Source organism: Spinacia oleracea, chromosome 5 (assembly GCF_020520425.1).
Source record: "Spinacia oleracea cultivar Varoflay chromosome 5, BTI_SOV_V1, whole genome shotgun sequence".
Classification (NCBI taxonomy): domain Eukaryota; kingdom Viridiplantae; phylum Streptophyta; class Magnoliopsida; order Caryophyllales; family Amaranthaceae; genus Spinacia; species Spinacia oleracea.
The window spans coordinates 16,765,417-16,781,121 of NC_079491.1; the positions used below are offsets into that span (position 1 = coordinate 16,765,417).

General features: G+C 32.2%; 3 protein-coding genes across 3 annotated transcripts; all 3 read right to left on the bottom strand.

Annotated features, from left to right (window-relative positions):
- Window positions 1-1,311: 1,311 nt before the first annotated feature.
- On the bottom strand, window positions 1,312-2,300 carry LOC130461165 (uncharacterized). Its single transcript, XM_056829138.1, has 2 exons — window positions 1,916-2,300; window positions 1,312-1,630 (listed from the first exon to the last, which is right to left on the bottom strand). The coding sequence occupies exons 1-2, from the start codon at window positions 2,160-2,162 to the stop codon at window positions 1,401-1,403; spliced, it is 477 nt and encodes a 158-aa protein (XP_056685116.1). The 5' UTR covers window positions 2,163-2,300; the 3' UTR covers window positions 1,312-1,400.
- Window positions 2,210-5,200, bottom strand: LOC110781495 (protein FAR1-RELATED SEQUENCE 5-like). The gene is made up of 5 exons (XM_056829390.1): window positions 4,722-5,200; window positions 3,640-4,151; window positions 2,796-3,354; window positions 2,326-2,446; window positions 2,210-2,264 (listed from the first exon to the last, which is right to left on the bottom strand). The coding sequence occupies exons 1-5, from the start codon at window positions 5,149-5,151 to the stop codon at window positions 2,210-2,212; spliced, it is 1,677 nt and encodes a 558-aa protein (XP_056685368.1). The 5' UTR covers window positions 5,152-5,200.
- Window positions 5,201-8,463: 3,263 nt separating this feature from the next.
- LOC110785999 (omega-hydroxypalmitate O-feruloyl transferase) lies at window positions 8,464-12,304 on the bottom strand. Its single transcript, XM_056828482.1, has 3 exons — window positions 12,195-12,304; window positions 11,591-12,061; window positions 8,464-9,647 (listed from the first exon to the last, which is right to left on the bottom strand). Exons 2-3 carry the CDS (start codon window positions 12,032-12,034, stop codon window positions 8,787-8,789), a joined length of 1,305 nt encoding a protein of 434 aa, XP_056684460.1. The 5' UTR covers window positions 12,035-12,061; window positions 12,195-12,304; the 3' UTR covers window positions 8,464-8,786.
- Between the last annotated feature and the right edge of the window lie 3,401 nt (window positions 12,305-15,705).

The window sequence follows — 15,705 nt, forward strand, 5'->3', positions numbered from 1 at the left end:
CAATAATCTTAACTTTTACATTTTCACAAAAATATTTCTCTAGAGTATAATGCCATTTTTGTGTATATATGGCATATAATTTTGGTTTTTGGTGATGTTCAGTAGAACATGGAAACATGTATTTTTAAAGTTGTTGATTCTATGGTTAAAGTTAAGATTATTATTTTTAAAGTTAGCCCTGTTATTGTTATAGTTAAGATCAACTTTAAGAATAATATTGGTTTTTGGTAATGTTCAGTTTCTGTAAAAGTTTAGGATAATTTAGTTAAAGTTGAGGGTTCTTAAGTTAAAGTTTAGGATTCTGTTGTTAAAGTTTAAGCATCTGAAGTTGAAGTTTTGGAGTCTGAAGTTATAATTAAGGTTTCTGAACTTAAAGACTTAGATTTTAAAGTTAAAGTTTAGGCATTTGAAGTTAAAGTTAAGGAATCCAAAGTTAAATTTAGGATTCTGAGTTAAAGTTGAGGATAATTGAGTTAAAGTTGAGGATTATAGAGTTAAAGTTAGGGTTTTAGAGTTAAAGTTGAAGGTTCTAAAATTAAAGTTTAGGATTCTGCTGTTAAAGTTTAGGATAATTAAGTTAAAGTTGAGGATTATAGAGTTAAAGTTAGGGTTTTAGAGTTAAAGTTGAGGGATCTAAAGTTAAAGTTTAGGCTTAAAGTTTAGGATAATTGAGTTAAAGTTGAGGGTTCTAAAGTTAAAGTTTAGGATTCTGAAACATGTATTTAAAGTTGTTGATTCTATGCTTAAAGTTAAGATTATCACCATTAAAGTTAGCCCTGTTATTGAAATAGTTAAGAAAATTTAATATTAGTTTATCTAACTTTTATTACAAAAAGGGTAACTTTAAGTACAAAACTCTCAACTTTAAGTATAATATTGGTTTTTGGTATATAACTTCAATTCTTCATTGTACGTTAAGTATCCATGCACTTTGAAACTTTATTTTCAACTTAAATCCGAAAAAAAAAATCACAATTTATCTTAGACACTTGGACACGTATCCAAGTCAGTCCAAGTAACATGGGTTTTGGCGATGTTTAGAAAAAGTTACGTAACATATTAGAAGTTGTTAATTTAATGCTAAAAGTTAAGCAAATATACCTCAACTTTTACTATATCTAGCCTGACTTTTAATATATAAATCCAACTTTTACATTTTTGAACAAAAGACAGATTAAAAGATATATACACTTCAGAGAAATATTATACTTCACTAAATTTTAATGTATATATTCAAACTTTCAACGTAAAGAAACTTTTACTAAGTTCTCAAGTCTAGTAAACTTTAACTTCAGAATGTTAAACTTTAACTTCAGAATGTTAAACTTTAACTTCATAAACCTTAACTTTAACTTTAAGAAAAAATTAAATTCTATTTTTGATATAAAACATTAAAAGAATCAAAATAATCTCAAATTTGGAGTTATTGTTCCAAAGTCTGCTGTTGGAGGCGCTGCAGTTTTTCCCTTCTTCTTTTTGACAAATGGTCCTCGTGGTCTTTTGTTCCTTCCTTTTGTTGTGCAACGTTCAGGATCCAATACCATAGGAGGTTCAGTTGCTGTGTTTGTTGCAGGTTCAGAACTTGTTGCTTGTTGTACACTTGTATCACTTGTTGTTGTTGCATGAGTACCTACAAACATTTAACATACTGTATCATAACTTTTACTTATAAAACCCAAACTTTAACATATAAAACCCTAACTTTTACTTATAAAATTGTAACTTTTACATATTTTCCTAATGTGAGTTCCAATCTGTTTTTATTTCACACATTATAGTTTTTTTGGTTTAAAGTTGTAGTTCTGTAGGTTAAAGTTATGAAATTTATTCTAAAGTTAAGACAGACTTTCATCATCTCTAACTTAACTTTAACAAGGAATATCTTAACTTTAACCAAAAAACAATTAACTTTTACCTGCTGGTGCTGAGTTTGTTTCATATGCTGCTGTTGCATTTGTTTCAGGTGCTGCTGTTGCACTTGTTTCAGGTGCTGCTGTTGCACTTGTTTCTGTGGTTGAAGCGTCGTCAGTGTTTGAAACATTTAATGACGCTAGAAGTTCATCAACCAGAGACACACTAGCGGCATAACCATCCTCCATAAGGGTTCTTGTCTCCTCATTTGATTGGCTTTTCAAGATAAGGTTGTAGTATTTCCTAGCCATGGTTTGGCGCCAAGGTGTGTACTGCACCTCTTCTGGTTTTTCATTTTCTAATTTGTTCCAAACTGATGACTTGGCAGATTTTGTCCACCTCTTTTTGATGTACTGTTCTGGAATCCGGTTAACCGAATGAAGGTGCAATATCCTTATGCAGTGGTAGCACAACCATCCTAAAGCTTCAAAGTTTTTACACGTACATGATACTGTTTGGCTCTCGTGGATGTATGTTACTCTCTGTGCAGACCAAGGTTCTTCATCAATGGACACAGCATAGAACTCAGTATTTTCTGCATTAGTAGTACCATGTTTTAAAGTTAGGAAAATCAATATAAAAGTTAGCCCTGGTGTACTTAAAGTTATGAAACTTAATTTTTCAGGTTACATAACTTTAAAAATAAAAAACCTAGCTTTAACTTCAGAATTCTAAACTTTAACTTCAGATGCCTAAACTTTTTCAAAATCTTAACTTTTAAAACAAAAAACCTAAAATTTTTACTTAAAGTTATGAAAATATGTATAAAAGTTAGCCCTGGTGAATTAAAAGTTAATAAACTTTATATTTCAGTTTATCAACTTTTATTAAAAAAAGGCATAACTTTTACAGTAAAAAGACTAACTTTAAATTCTGATATTTACCTTGTTTCCAAATTAATTTTGCTGTTGTTGCAATTGAATATCCAAATTCCTCCTCAAAGTCTCTGAATAGTGACAACGTGTAAACTTCTGATGCATGTTTCAACAATCCAGATAGTGGTAAAGCCGAGGATGGAACCGATTTACTACAAGAGAATTCAGCTTGCTTTTCTGTACTTCTCCAACGTTGTATTGTACCTTTGAACAATCTATAGAAATCAGTTAAACTGGTTGTTCTGTTTGCTCTAAATCCGATGGCGTGATTAGTGCTTTCACTTCGTTGTGAAGACAAAATCCCAGCTGAAAAGAAGTCTTTGCTTAGCGCAGGGCACCATTTTTCTCTCAAATCGTATACATTTGTAAACCACTCTTCCCCTATCAACTCATATTGTTGCAGCATTGATCTCCAATTGGTTTCAAATTCAACTACTGTGACACACTTATACAAGCAATAGTTGAATGTCTTCTTAAAAGTTGGATCTCGTTTCAATGCCCCAAATCTGGTAATAGCATTCTGATGCAAATGCCATACACATAATCTGTGTCTTGAATCTGGAAAGACCTGCATATACAACTCAATGTTAAAAGTTGAGATTTTTGAAGTTAAAGTTAAGAAAATTGAAATTAAAGTTAAGAATTATAAAGTTAAAGTTAAAGTTAAGGATAAGTATTCTAAATTTAAACTTTAGGATTCTAAAATTAAAGTTAAGATTTCTAAATTTAAGGTTAAGGATTCTGAACTTAAAGTTAAAGATTTGGAAGTTAAAGTTAAGGACTATGAACTTAAAGTTGAGGAATATGAAGTTAAAGTTAAGGGCTCTGAAAAGGATAAATCTTGGATTTTTACCTGATTGATGGCATTGTTCATTGCTGCATCTTGATCTGTAAAGATTGATATTGGACTTTTTCCCCCCATTGACTTTTTGAAAGTTTGTAGAAGCCACACAAACGACTCAATCTTTTCATCTCCTATGAATGCACAACCAAACATGCAATTGTTCCAGTGGTTGTTTATTCCAACTATTGGAGCACAAATTAGGTTATACCTGTTTGTTCTATACGTCGTGTCAAAAACCACTATATCTCCAAAAATTCCATAGTCTTCCATCATCATAGAGTCCCTCCAAAACAAACTCCTCAATTTACCTTTTTCATCCAATCTAAATCTAAAAAAGAAGTTTGGGTCACCTTCAAGCTCTAAATACATTATGTCAGTTACTGCTTGTGCATCACCTCCTTCTATTTGCTTCATTTTTAACCTCGTGCAGTAATTTAGATGGTCTTTCTTCGAGTGTCCCAAATTTTCTTCACCTCCAGCTTCAATTGCCATGTAGTTAAAGGAAGCCGTGGATGACAGACCTGTCAGTTCAGCATAAAAGAATGTAAATAAAATAATAGTTTCGGCAAAATGTTTAACTTTTACTTCTTCAGACCTGACTTTTAGTACAAAAAGGCTAACTTTAACTTTTAAAACTTTAATTGTCAATAACTTAACTTTAACACCTTATAGTTAATTTTCTTTGTTAAAGTTGTTGTTATTTAGGTTAAAGTTAAGGAAATCGTTGTCAAAGTCAAAAACAGTCTTCATTCTACTCTTACCTAACTTTTACTTTAAAAAGCTTAACTTTAACTTCTAAAACTTTAATTGTCATTAACTTAACTTTAACACCTTATAGTTAATTTTTGTGTTAAAGTTGTGGTTATGTAGGTTAAAGTTAAGGAAATTGTTGTCAAAGTTAAAGACAGTTCTCATTCTATTCTAACCTAACTTTTACTTTAAAAAGCTTAACTTTAACTGAGATGAGTGTGACTTTTATATTTCCAACTTTTTTCATCTTAGAAGGTGATTGCAGTAACAAAAGGATGAGTATCAAAACAATAACTTTTACACAGAACATAAAAGTTTAACTATCAAAATGTAACTATTACCAGATTTTTGCATAGTTTCAATTGCCTCCCTCTTCTCTTCCGTTATTTGCCTTTCAGATCTATGCAAGTAGTGCCATTGACTTCTAGTTAAATCATGGTTGTGCATTATCACATGATTAACAACCTCATATCTGCCTTCAGAATTCATTTTCACTCTCAAGCAAGCCCTACATTGAGTTCTCGTGATCGAAACTTGCCTTGGTTTTCTCTCTTTTTTGGGCACCACAGGAACAACTGTTTGCACTTTTTTCTTTTTGTTCTTTCCATTGTTTGTTACTCCTGCTGCTGAACAAACATATGTCTTTTCAAGCACGATTCTTGTCCCAACTTTGAATCTCGTGTTTCCTTTCCTTATGGAAAACCCAACCTCACTAGCATGTTTTTCGTAGAAACCTAGAAGTTCCTCCACTGTTTCAGCAGTGTATCCCATCAGTGTTCCAACAATATCTTGATCCGGTTCTGTTATTGCAATTACCAAAAATCAGCAAATTTTTTTATTATTAAACCCTAACTTTTACGCATAATACTATAACTTTTATTAAAACAAGGCCAACATTTACTAAAACAAGTTTTACTTCTATGCATAGAACTTTAACTTTTACTAAAACAAGGCTAACTTTTACTAAAACAAGCCTAATTTTTACGCATAAAACTGTAACTTTTACAACAATAAGTCTAACTTTTATGGATAACACTATAACTTTTACTAAAACAAGCCTTATATCTATTTAAACAAGGCTAACTTTTATGCATCAAACTATAACTTTTATGCATAAAACCACGTAAATTCTTTATTAAAATCATGTTTAAAATCTAAGCAAATATTCTAAACTTTACATTTCAATACTTAACTTTTACTCTGAAAACCTCAACTTTAACTTTGATATCTGTAACTTTTTCAAACACCTATTTTTCAGCCAAACCAACACATTTACATAACTTTTACAGGAATATCTCTAACTTTTTCATTCATAACTATAACTTTAACTTTGAACGTATAAACTATAACTTTTATGCATAACTATAACTTTAAATTTTACTTACTTAACTTTTACTCTGAATACCTAAACTTTAACTTTGATATCTGTAACTTTTTCAAACACCAATACTTCAGCCAAACCAACATATTTACCTAACTTTAACAGGAATATCCCTAACTTTTACATTTATAACCATAACTTTAACTTCAAACATATAATTAATTATTCATACCTTCAGAATCAGAATTAATATGTTGTTCTTCAGCTTCCATTGCCTCCTCTTCTTCACGTTCCTGTGCCAAAGCATTATTTTCGATGCAATTGTTGAGAACGTCCTCCATTGTTGCATCTTGAATATCAGGTTCAACAGGAACTTGAATTCTTTGAGTGGATTGAATCACACTCCTAATTAGGTTTTCCATTAGAGATTGATTTCACAATTTCGATCTCGATTTCGATTGCGTTCTTCTTCCTTCTTTTCAGTTTGGATTTCAATGTCGATCGTTTTTTATCTCGATTTCGATTGCGTTCCTCTTCTTCAATTTCGATTTCAATTTCTGCGTCCTTCTTCCTTCTTCCTTCCTTCTCTTTTTGCGATTTTACGGGGCGTTTCTCTCTCCTTTTCTGCGATTTTGCTGGCTGCGTTTTCTCTCTCCTCTTTCTTTCTTTCTTTGCGTGATTTTTCTTTCTTTCTTTCCGAGATTTTGTGCGCGCGTTATGTGTATGTTCATTTAATTCACACGTGTGACAACTTGGTGCACATTAATATTAATGTGCACCTGTTGCACACAAGACCTTTTGAAAAATATATACAAACATGATACCTTTGGTCGCTGAAATTCTCCTCTTTCTCATTATCAACTCCTCAAATCCTAGACCTTCAGAAATCGTAAAGGGGAATAATTTCCATGCTCGAGGAAGTATATGTTTTCTTGAGAAATATTGAGGCATATGCATACTTCTATCACTTCATTGTATTTTCATTATAAATTTAGTGATTTAGTAATTCTATTCTTTTAGATTTATTATAGTTTTTATAATTTTATTTATCGTCATTAGATTACTCCTAAGCAGTTTGTTTTTTATTTTATAGGTAATTTGTATTTTTTAATTGAATTTTTCAAGTATGATTTGTATGAATTTATTTGTAACAATCATATTAAGTAGTAGAAGAACAATCAAAATATGTTAGACTTGAAAATCATCAATAAACATGACGCAAAACATTTTGGTTTTGTGTTAATTTGAGACTTTAATTTGAGTTGTATTAAGTAGATTAGTTTAGTAATTATTTGATTTTTTATTTTGAGAAAAAAAAAACATAGATTCAAAGAGTTTGGTTATATTTCTCAGGTTTTCAATGCATAAAATATTATCGTATAACCCGGATAACGATCGGGCTTCACAACTAGTCTATAATAATATTTTAAACAGAATAATGTTGAATGTTACGTGTCATTCTCTTAATATCCCTATTTATTTGTATTTTTTAAAATTCTAAAATCTTTCGAAATATTCACTATATTTATTTTAAATTAAAAAAACCTTATTCTTAACCTCTTGATTCATCAGTAATCCGTAACTAAGCCAATTGTCACTTCAAGCCCTTAACCGTTAAAATACGTCTTGAATCAATCAAGCCTCTGACCTGTAAATCCCCAACATGGTATTTGTTACTCCAACTCTGCATTAGGGTCCTCTGTTTTGGGTCTATTTTGGATTTTTCCTCATTTGTCTAGAGATTACTATATAAACTCTCTATGTCATAACCTAATTGTATTATGTAATATGTACTCCTCAAGATTAATAAAAAATTCTCTCGTCTGCTTATAGATGTAACTAACACATTGTCAATGTACCACGTTAAATTTTTGTGTTCTTTTTTTACGTTATTTATAATCTTCCTTACTTCTGTTATAACAATTTTTATAGACTTTTTCTTGCATCCAACCCCTTCTTTCTAGAACCAAAATAAAACCCCATATTGGGCCTAATTATCCCAATCTTTTCCTCTTACCTCAACTAAAGATTTCTAATAAATTTATTGTCCATTGATAACTACAAGTTATTGTAGGCCATTGGACAAATGTTGGATTTTTAAATCAAACTAGTTTTTAGCCCGTGCAATACACAGGTTATATATTTTGTTAAATCTACATAATGTGTATGATATATAAAAGTTAAAAGGAAAGTTAACTAATTAATTATTTCACCATTGATGAATTAATAATTTAGGATGATATTTATATGAAATAAAATTAATTAAAAGTATATGGAGAGTCACGTAAGACTTTTTATTTATTTAAATTAAATTAAATGATAAATAGAATAATTAAAAAAGAAAAAAATATATAAAAATAAGAAGATGACACGTTGCAAGAAAATCATTGTGTTTTAAAATATTAGTATAGATATTTCTTTTGAATTTTTTATTCACAAAAAAAGGGCCCCAATTTTAGAGGTAGGCACAGGGGCCCGATTTACTTTTGCAAGCCACTGGGATCCACTGAGACAAAATGTAGGAGACTGGAGACGTGGTATGTTACAACTTACAACTCATGCAGAACTTGTGATTCCTCCTGCAGGACATACTTCATCCGAATAATCCCCACTACAATAAATACAGCATCATCTCTAATTTCCAAAATAAACATCCTCAAATGGAGAAAGCTTTGCGTTTCGCCTATAACCCCACGTTTAGAACAAAGAATTTTTACAGAAGGATCGCATATTTACATTGATAAAACCAAAATTTGAAAGCTTACTTTTGTCAATACATCATATGACTTACTTTTTCACATTTGATAAACTGCATAGTTATACATCTTATTGACTAGAAACTTTTCTGTAAGAATAAACACTCAACATTAAGGTCCAAACTAAAACTGCATGTGGCAACAGAATATGTTGTAGCTTGAAAGCTAGCAGAATATACATCTTCAGTATGAATGTAAATGATCAATATTTGAGCTCGAGCTCTTCATCCATTTGTCTACATATAGACATACTATGTACCATAATATTAACAAATTATGTTTATCTTGCAATAAGGAGAGAAATCAGACCAATAAAAACTTTGTCCTGGTTAAATCTTCATTATTTCTTCTTCAAAGATGTTCATAGCAGAAGTCGGCATCCCAAGATACACATTTAAGCTTCTCCTATCTTCTCCATTAGGAAGAAACAACACCACCTCTTTTCCAGGCACACCAACAGGTCCAGTGTAAATGGTCTCTCCCCATCCAAAGTTTGGGGAATGAAAACCAAGTCTAGACCAAGCTGTTACCAATAGTGTACCATTCATTGAAGGCCTTGCCCTTGTCATCTCAAAGTAATCTATGGCAGATCTCATGTAACTGTCAGTAACTAACTTAACTGCTCCTTGAACCAACTCTACCGTGTGTGACAAAGGGCTCTTAAGAAGGTCCCCTGCTTTGCACAACGTGTTAGTCAGAACAATCCCATTACCAAAGAAACCCTTAGGCAGCTCAGGGTTAAATTTAGACCGTCCATCAACTGCAAACAAGAGCTTTGTTTGCTGATCAGGATGCATTTTCAGGGATTTACATCGAGCTCTCCACACCAAAGCTGTTAATGCCTCGAAAGTGGTGCACTTGCTTAAAACTCTGCCTTCTAAGGCGTTTTTCTTCAGTCTCCCTAGCTTCTCAGTGTTGAAAGGGAAGGCTTTGTATATCATTTCTTCTTTGTAAAGCTCATGTGTATTTGATATGTCCTCAATATCAAGAAATTCGCTCTGAGGAAATTCGATCTTTGGTGGATCCCTTGCCTTGAGGATTGTTCTGTCTAAATACGGATGGATGCTTAAGGGTAATCCTCGTGCTATTTCACCCCATGATTTGATGAACTCTACTGCAGAAACTCCATCAACCATGCAGTGGTTTATGGCTATGCCTACTGCAAAGGCTCCACAGTTGAACTTTGTCACCTGAGTTTTAAAGCAACAGATGACAGGAGAAAATTTTATCATTTCAAAAGATAAAAGTAACTTTTTTTGACATATATACTTCATACCAAAGTCCAAACTACCTATTTATATCTATCTGATGATTGCAAAAGTATCTACAGAGAGAGATACTTATGTACTCAGTTATGTTCGAAAAATTAACCAAGTTTAGGCCCTGTTTAGTTCACCTTATTTCAGGACCTTATTACTTATTTCAGATTTAATCAGATCAGATCAGACCAGATCAGATCAGAAAAAATAAGTTCAGATCTGATCAGACCAGACTAAATCAGATCAGACCAGATCAGACCAGATTATTATGATGATGATTATTATTATTATTATTATTATTTATATCATTGTTATTATATTTAATATTTAGTACTATTATTGCTTTAATAAAAAAAGAATTTTGTTGTCGGTGCAATTAAAATCTATTACTTAAGACATAAAAAAATATTAACAAAACATTCAAATTCATCATTTCCAAATTAAAACCATTAAGTGCAGATCAGAAACAATATGATCAGATCATGTCCATATCAAAACTGATTTTTATAGATCAAAACTATTACGGAGTATATATCTAGACCAGAACTGATAGAATCAGATAATATCCATATCATAACTGATATGTACAGATCATGTCCAGATCATGTTCAAATCTGCAAAGATCTTGTCTACATCAGAACCAATTCTTACATAACTATTATGTCCAGATCAAAACCGATTTGTACAGATCATGTCCAGATCAGAATCTATATGTTCAGATTTATAACTGGTCTAGATATCGACTCTGTACAGATTATGTTCAGATCGGAATTGATCTGTACAAATCATGTCCATATCAGAATTGATTAATAGTGATCATGACCAGATCAGAACTGGTCTGTACAGATCATGACCAGATCAGAACTGATATGTACAGATGATGTATAGATCAGACCTGATCTGTACAGATCATGTCCAGATGATGTCTAGATCAGACCTGATCTGTACAGATCATGTCCATAACAGAACTGAACTGTACAGCTCATGTCTAGATCAGAACTGGTCTGTACAACTGATCAGTACAGATTATGTCCAGATCAGAACTGATCTGTACAGATCATGTCCAAATCAGAACTGAACTGTACAGATCATGTTCAGATCAGAACTGATCTGTACAGATATTGTCCTGATCAGAACTGAACTGTACAGATCATGTTCAGATCAAATCTGATCTGTACAGATCATGTCCAGATCAGAACTGGTCTGTACAGATCATGTCCAGATCAGAACTGGTCTGTACAGATCATGTCCAGATCAGAACTGAACTGTACAGATCATGTCCAGATCAAAACTGAACTGTACAAATCATGTTCCGATCAGAACTGATCATGTCCAAACAGAACAGATCTGTACAAATCATGTCCATATCAGAATCGACCTTTACAAATCATGTCCAGATTAGAATCGATCTGTACAGATCATATTCAAATCAGAACTTATATGTATAGATCATAACCGATCTATCTAGATCATATCTAGGTCTATCTAATATAAGGAATAGTTAAATCATGAGCAAAGTCAAATAAATAATATCAATATTATAAATTTGTGTAACATTTATTTTACACGTAAGTCGTTTAATATTAATAAATGTAGATTTTTGTTTAAACTTAATTATGAAGAATCAGATCAGATCAGATCATATCAGATCAGATCAGACCAGATCAGAAAAAATAAGTTCAGATCAGATCAGATCAGATCAGACCAGACCAGACCAGACCAGACCAGATCAGATCAGGAGAAATAAGGTGATCTGAACTAAATAGGGCCTTAGTCAGCAGAAATTTCGAGCACACTGCTAATTTCTACAAAAGCGATTTGGGTTGAATAATACTACTTGTAGTTAAGATTTTTGAAGCTCGGAAAAAGAATACCTGAACAGTAAAAACAGGAGTCTCAATGATGTTTTTAGCACCAAGAACTTCATAAACAAGATTCTTTAGGACCATGGGATCAACACTAGCTATGCTCAGCAGCTCTGACACTGAGCAATTTGCCTCTGCCTCGACAAAAGGCGGTCCTTCTCCCGTGCAATCAACAATCAATTTACCCTCCGGACTGATGGTTAGTCTCCCTGCAAGAGGGTAGAAATGCACAAGAGCCTTAGAAAGCGATTCTCTAACAACTTTTGCAGCATCTTCATTTCCCTTTTCTGGTGACTTGTACAGGTGAATTGTCTTCATTATTACAGCTATATTTTGGTCTAAGTTACACAAGAAGTAATGCCCTTTCTCTGTTTCCTCCACTGGTGGAACTCTTGTTGGCTCATCTTGCTTAATCTCGAGCTCGAATCTTCCATCAGTAACAGCACTCCCCATTTTTTGAAATGGCTCAAGAAAGCTTCCCTGATAGTTCACACATATTTACTACATAGGTAAGTTTGGATCACAAAAACATAATACACAAGTATCAAATAAAATACTCCCTCTCTTTCATAAAGAGGAAGTCCGTCGAAATTGTACGGAATGGAAAGTGTACCTTAATTTGATAAAGTGATTATGAGACTAGCATAAGGTGTTAGATGAAAACACTAATTGTAGTAGCAGTAGCTTGAGTTTTGCATGATAAAGTGGTGTTTAATACTTCGGAAATATTAGCCACATATAAGTGTGAGCGTTTCACGTGATTTTTCAGGACAATGATAGAGTGACCCTAAGGGTTGGTAACCCTTTTAAGATTGGATTTTGATTGGTTACAAATGCATTGAAACTTTACATACAACACTTTCTCTCTCTAATTAATTATGCTTATAGTATTTTATGTTATATGTATCTTAGAGGTTACCAACACTTAGGGTCACTCTATCATTGTCCTAAGATTAGGGTCAACCAAACATTTTCCTATTTTTCATCATAAAACCGGTCAATTGATGATAGGTGAAATTTATATTTTCAATGTGGGAAACTTGTCTCAACAATAACATGCGGTTATACTCTTAATAGCCGAAAAAAAAAATAGTGAGGCATTGAGGCAATATCCTCTACTTACTTAAAAAAACCCTAACTCCTCTTAGGTTTTGCATCATTTTTTTTTTCTATTATACCCCTTAGTTTGTTTATTATTTTATGTATTGCCATGGCCTTACAACTCATTGATAAAATTAAAAAAATATATATATTTTTTTTAATATAAACACTTGTATTTTATATATTTTCTCTATTACTTTAAAAAAGTCAAACACTCCCCTCTCGTTTGCGTTATTTTTTTTTTCAATTGTGCTCCTCGCCAATGTAATGACATGCTTACCTTTGTTTGGATGCCTTTGGACAAATCCATATTGCATTGACGTACTAAGGTTCTCTATGACACTCATTTTCCTAAAATCCTTATAACAAGTATATGGCCATATCCATATTACTTTTAACCCTATTAAAAAAATTAGTTATGATGTAAGAGTATGATTATCAAGACTTCAAGAAACAAGAGTATATGATCGATTTATCTTATTCCCATACGTCAAAAATATTTTCAGATTTAATAATTCTTTTGCATTAGTTTTGCTTGTTTGGCATAGAATTACATCATACACAAATACATACGCATAATTTTAAATATTCAAATGAATATAATTATTGAATACTCTGTATAGTTAAAGGGTATTTAAATAAGGAGTGGATTCATCGTGTCCACATTGTAAAAACTGATGGAGTCACCGGTTAATAAAAGTAAAATGAATCGATTCACTTTGAATATGCCTATTTCGGGTTCACTCGAAGCTTTAGCATTGAGCAACACAATGTAGAATGTAGTTCAAGCTTTAATTTCGAGAAGTTTTACAGCTTTATTCTACGTAAAGGTCATATACGGCTCGAATACTTAATCGTCAAGTTTTAATTAATCTCATAAATAATTTATACGAGGGATATTCATTTTCTTTTAATTACTTTCTTTTTCCTAAAATATTTTAGTACATCACTTTTGTGAAAATAACATCAATATTACTCAAAAAATATTTATTGTTTTTTAAAAAATCACGTGCAACACGTGCACTCAACTAGTTTCAGAAAAGGAGAGTGATAGAATATGTACTACTTCGTATGCCATATTCTATATGGGTTAAGTTCATACACGTAAATTGATGTAATACCTACAGAATATAGTTGAACTGCCAAAGTCTTCGAGGAGTTTACGTGGTACAACAACAAACATAACTTTCCGATGACTTAAGTCACTATGTAATCGTGTCTAGAGCTGTTAAAATGGTTACTCAGGTTAGATTCGGGTCAAGTCATCTTATTTCTTGGGTCATAATTCGATCGGGTTAAGTTACTTTATCACTCAGGTTCAATTCAGATCGGGTTGGTTTTCAGTCGGGTCATATCGGGTTGTTTTTTCATTTTGGGTACAGGTTGAGTCATATTCGGTTCGGGTTCAATTTGGGTAAGGGTCTTATCTTGTCGGGTTAAAGCCAGTTTTATAGCAAGTAATTTCGAGTTCAGGTCAAGTTTTGATCGGATCATTCTTGAGTCGATTAAAATTCAGGTCAGGTTCAATCACGGACACAAGTCAAGATCGGGTCCGACTACTAAAAGTTCTGGTCAAGTTTTTAACATATGATTATTTGTTTCTTATTTTGTGAAAATTAATGTTCAATTTATTAATAGATCGATCAGTTTCAAAATTGTGTTTCGAAGTTTTAGATAAGATGTTCGAGTTTAAGTTAATTTTTATGAGTTTTAGTTAAGATTCGACAAAATAGATATCACGCAAGAATAATCCTACATTTTTAGCCAAATTATTAGTATGTATTATCTATTTTGCTATGTTAATCCAATATTATTTCCTTAGCTAAACAACTTAGAAAAATTGATAGAAAAAAATCAGATATATTTTTTAGGAAAGTGTTTTTGGCTAGAAAATTCTGCATAAGGAAGTGACATATGTAATTTTTGATATCTGTTGTAGTATGAAGTGTAAAGTTATAGATAATTGGGATTAAATTAGGAATACATAAAAGAATCATGAGTTGGTCAATGTTGTTTTGTGCGAATGAGTCACAACGGCAATATCAATACAAATGGAGGTGGGGGATTCGGACCTGAAACCTATTGTATACAACCCCAATCTTAACCATTAAGACAAGACATATTGGTTGTATTTCCTATTATTGACTTAGTTCCTATCCTACGGAATACAATTTTTATTTTATTTTTTTAGGTGCTGCTGCTTGAATACATTAGCAATTGGAGTGACCGACTAATGCAATAACACTTGTGAAAACAACAAGATTAATTTGGACTTTGATTTCTAGGAATTTTGTTCAACATCAGCTATAAGCCTATATGTCTATAACCCATATAAGTCACACTTGAGTTTGAAAAAATGTTAGTACTCCGTATCAATCAAAGCATTCAAGACAGGAGCAACTGGTACCACAACGCGATGATCATTAGCGTAATAACTCAAGTTCATGAGAATCTAAGCTACTGTGCACAGACGTGGTATGTTACAACACATACAACTAGTTCAAAACTTGTGGTATGTTACAACACTTGCAACGAGTTCAAAACTTGTGATTCCTCATCGAATAACCCCATCTACAATCTCTAACCTTTAAAATACTCACATTTGCAACACTATGCTTATCAATAGTGTTTTGAGTCACAAATTCATGAAATTCACTATTCCTAAGGAAATGTTTTGCATTCCTTCCCTTTGCAAGCTCTATCATACTTCTTCAATCAACCAAGGTTCAAACCTTGTAAGCAACAAATTTCCACATTTTTTTTTCACTTTTTCACTTTCTCTCTTTTCTGTTTTCTGATTCATAAGTGATAAATATTATATAAGGGAAAAGCTTTCCCCCAATATTATTGATGAACAAGAGTATTTATACACCCACAATTTCCAAGCAGGGCGTACGAAACAACTAGGATAAGAAAATCAAAGAGTTTCCTAAACCCACTAACCTTCCTAATACTTTCTAACTTACGTAACAACTACAACATTAATACTTTTAATACTTTGTAACTTACATAACAGCTAGAAC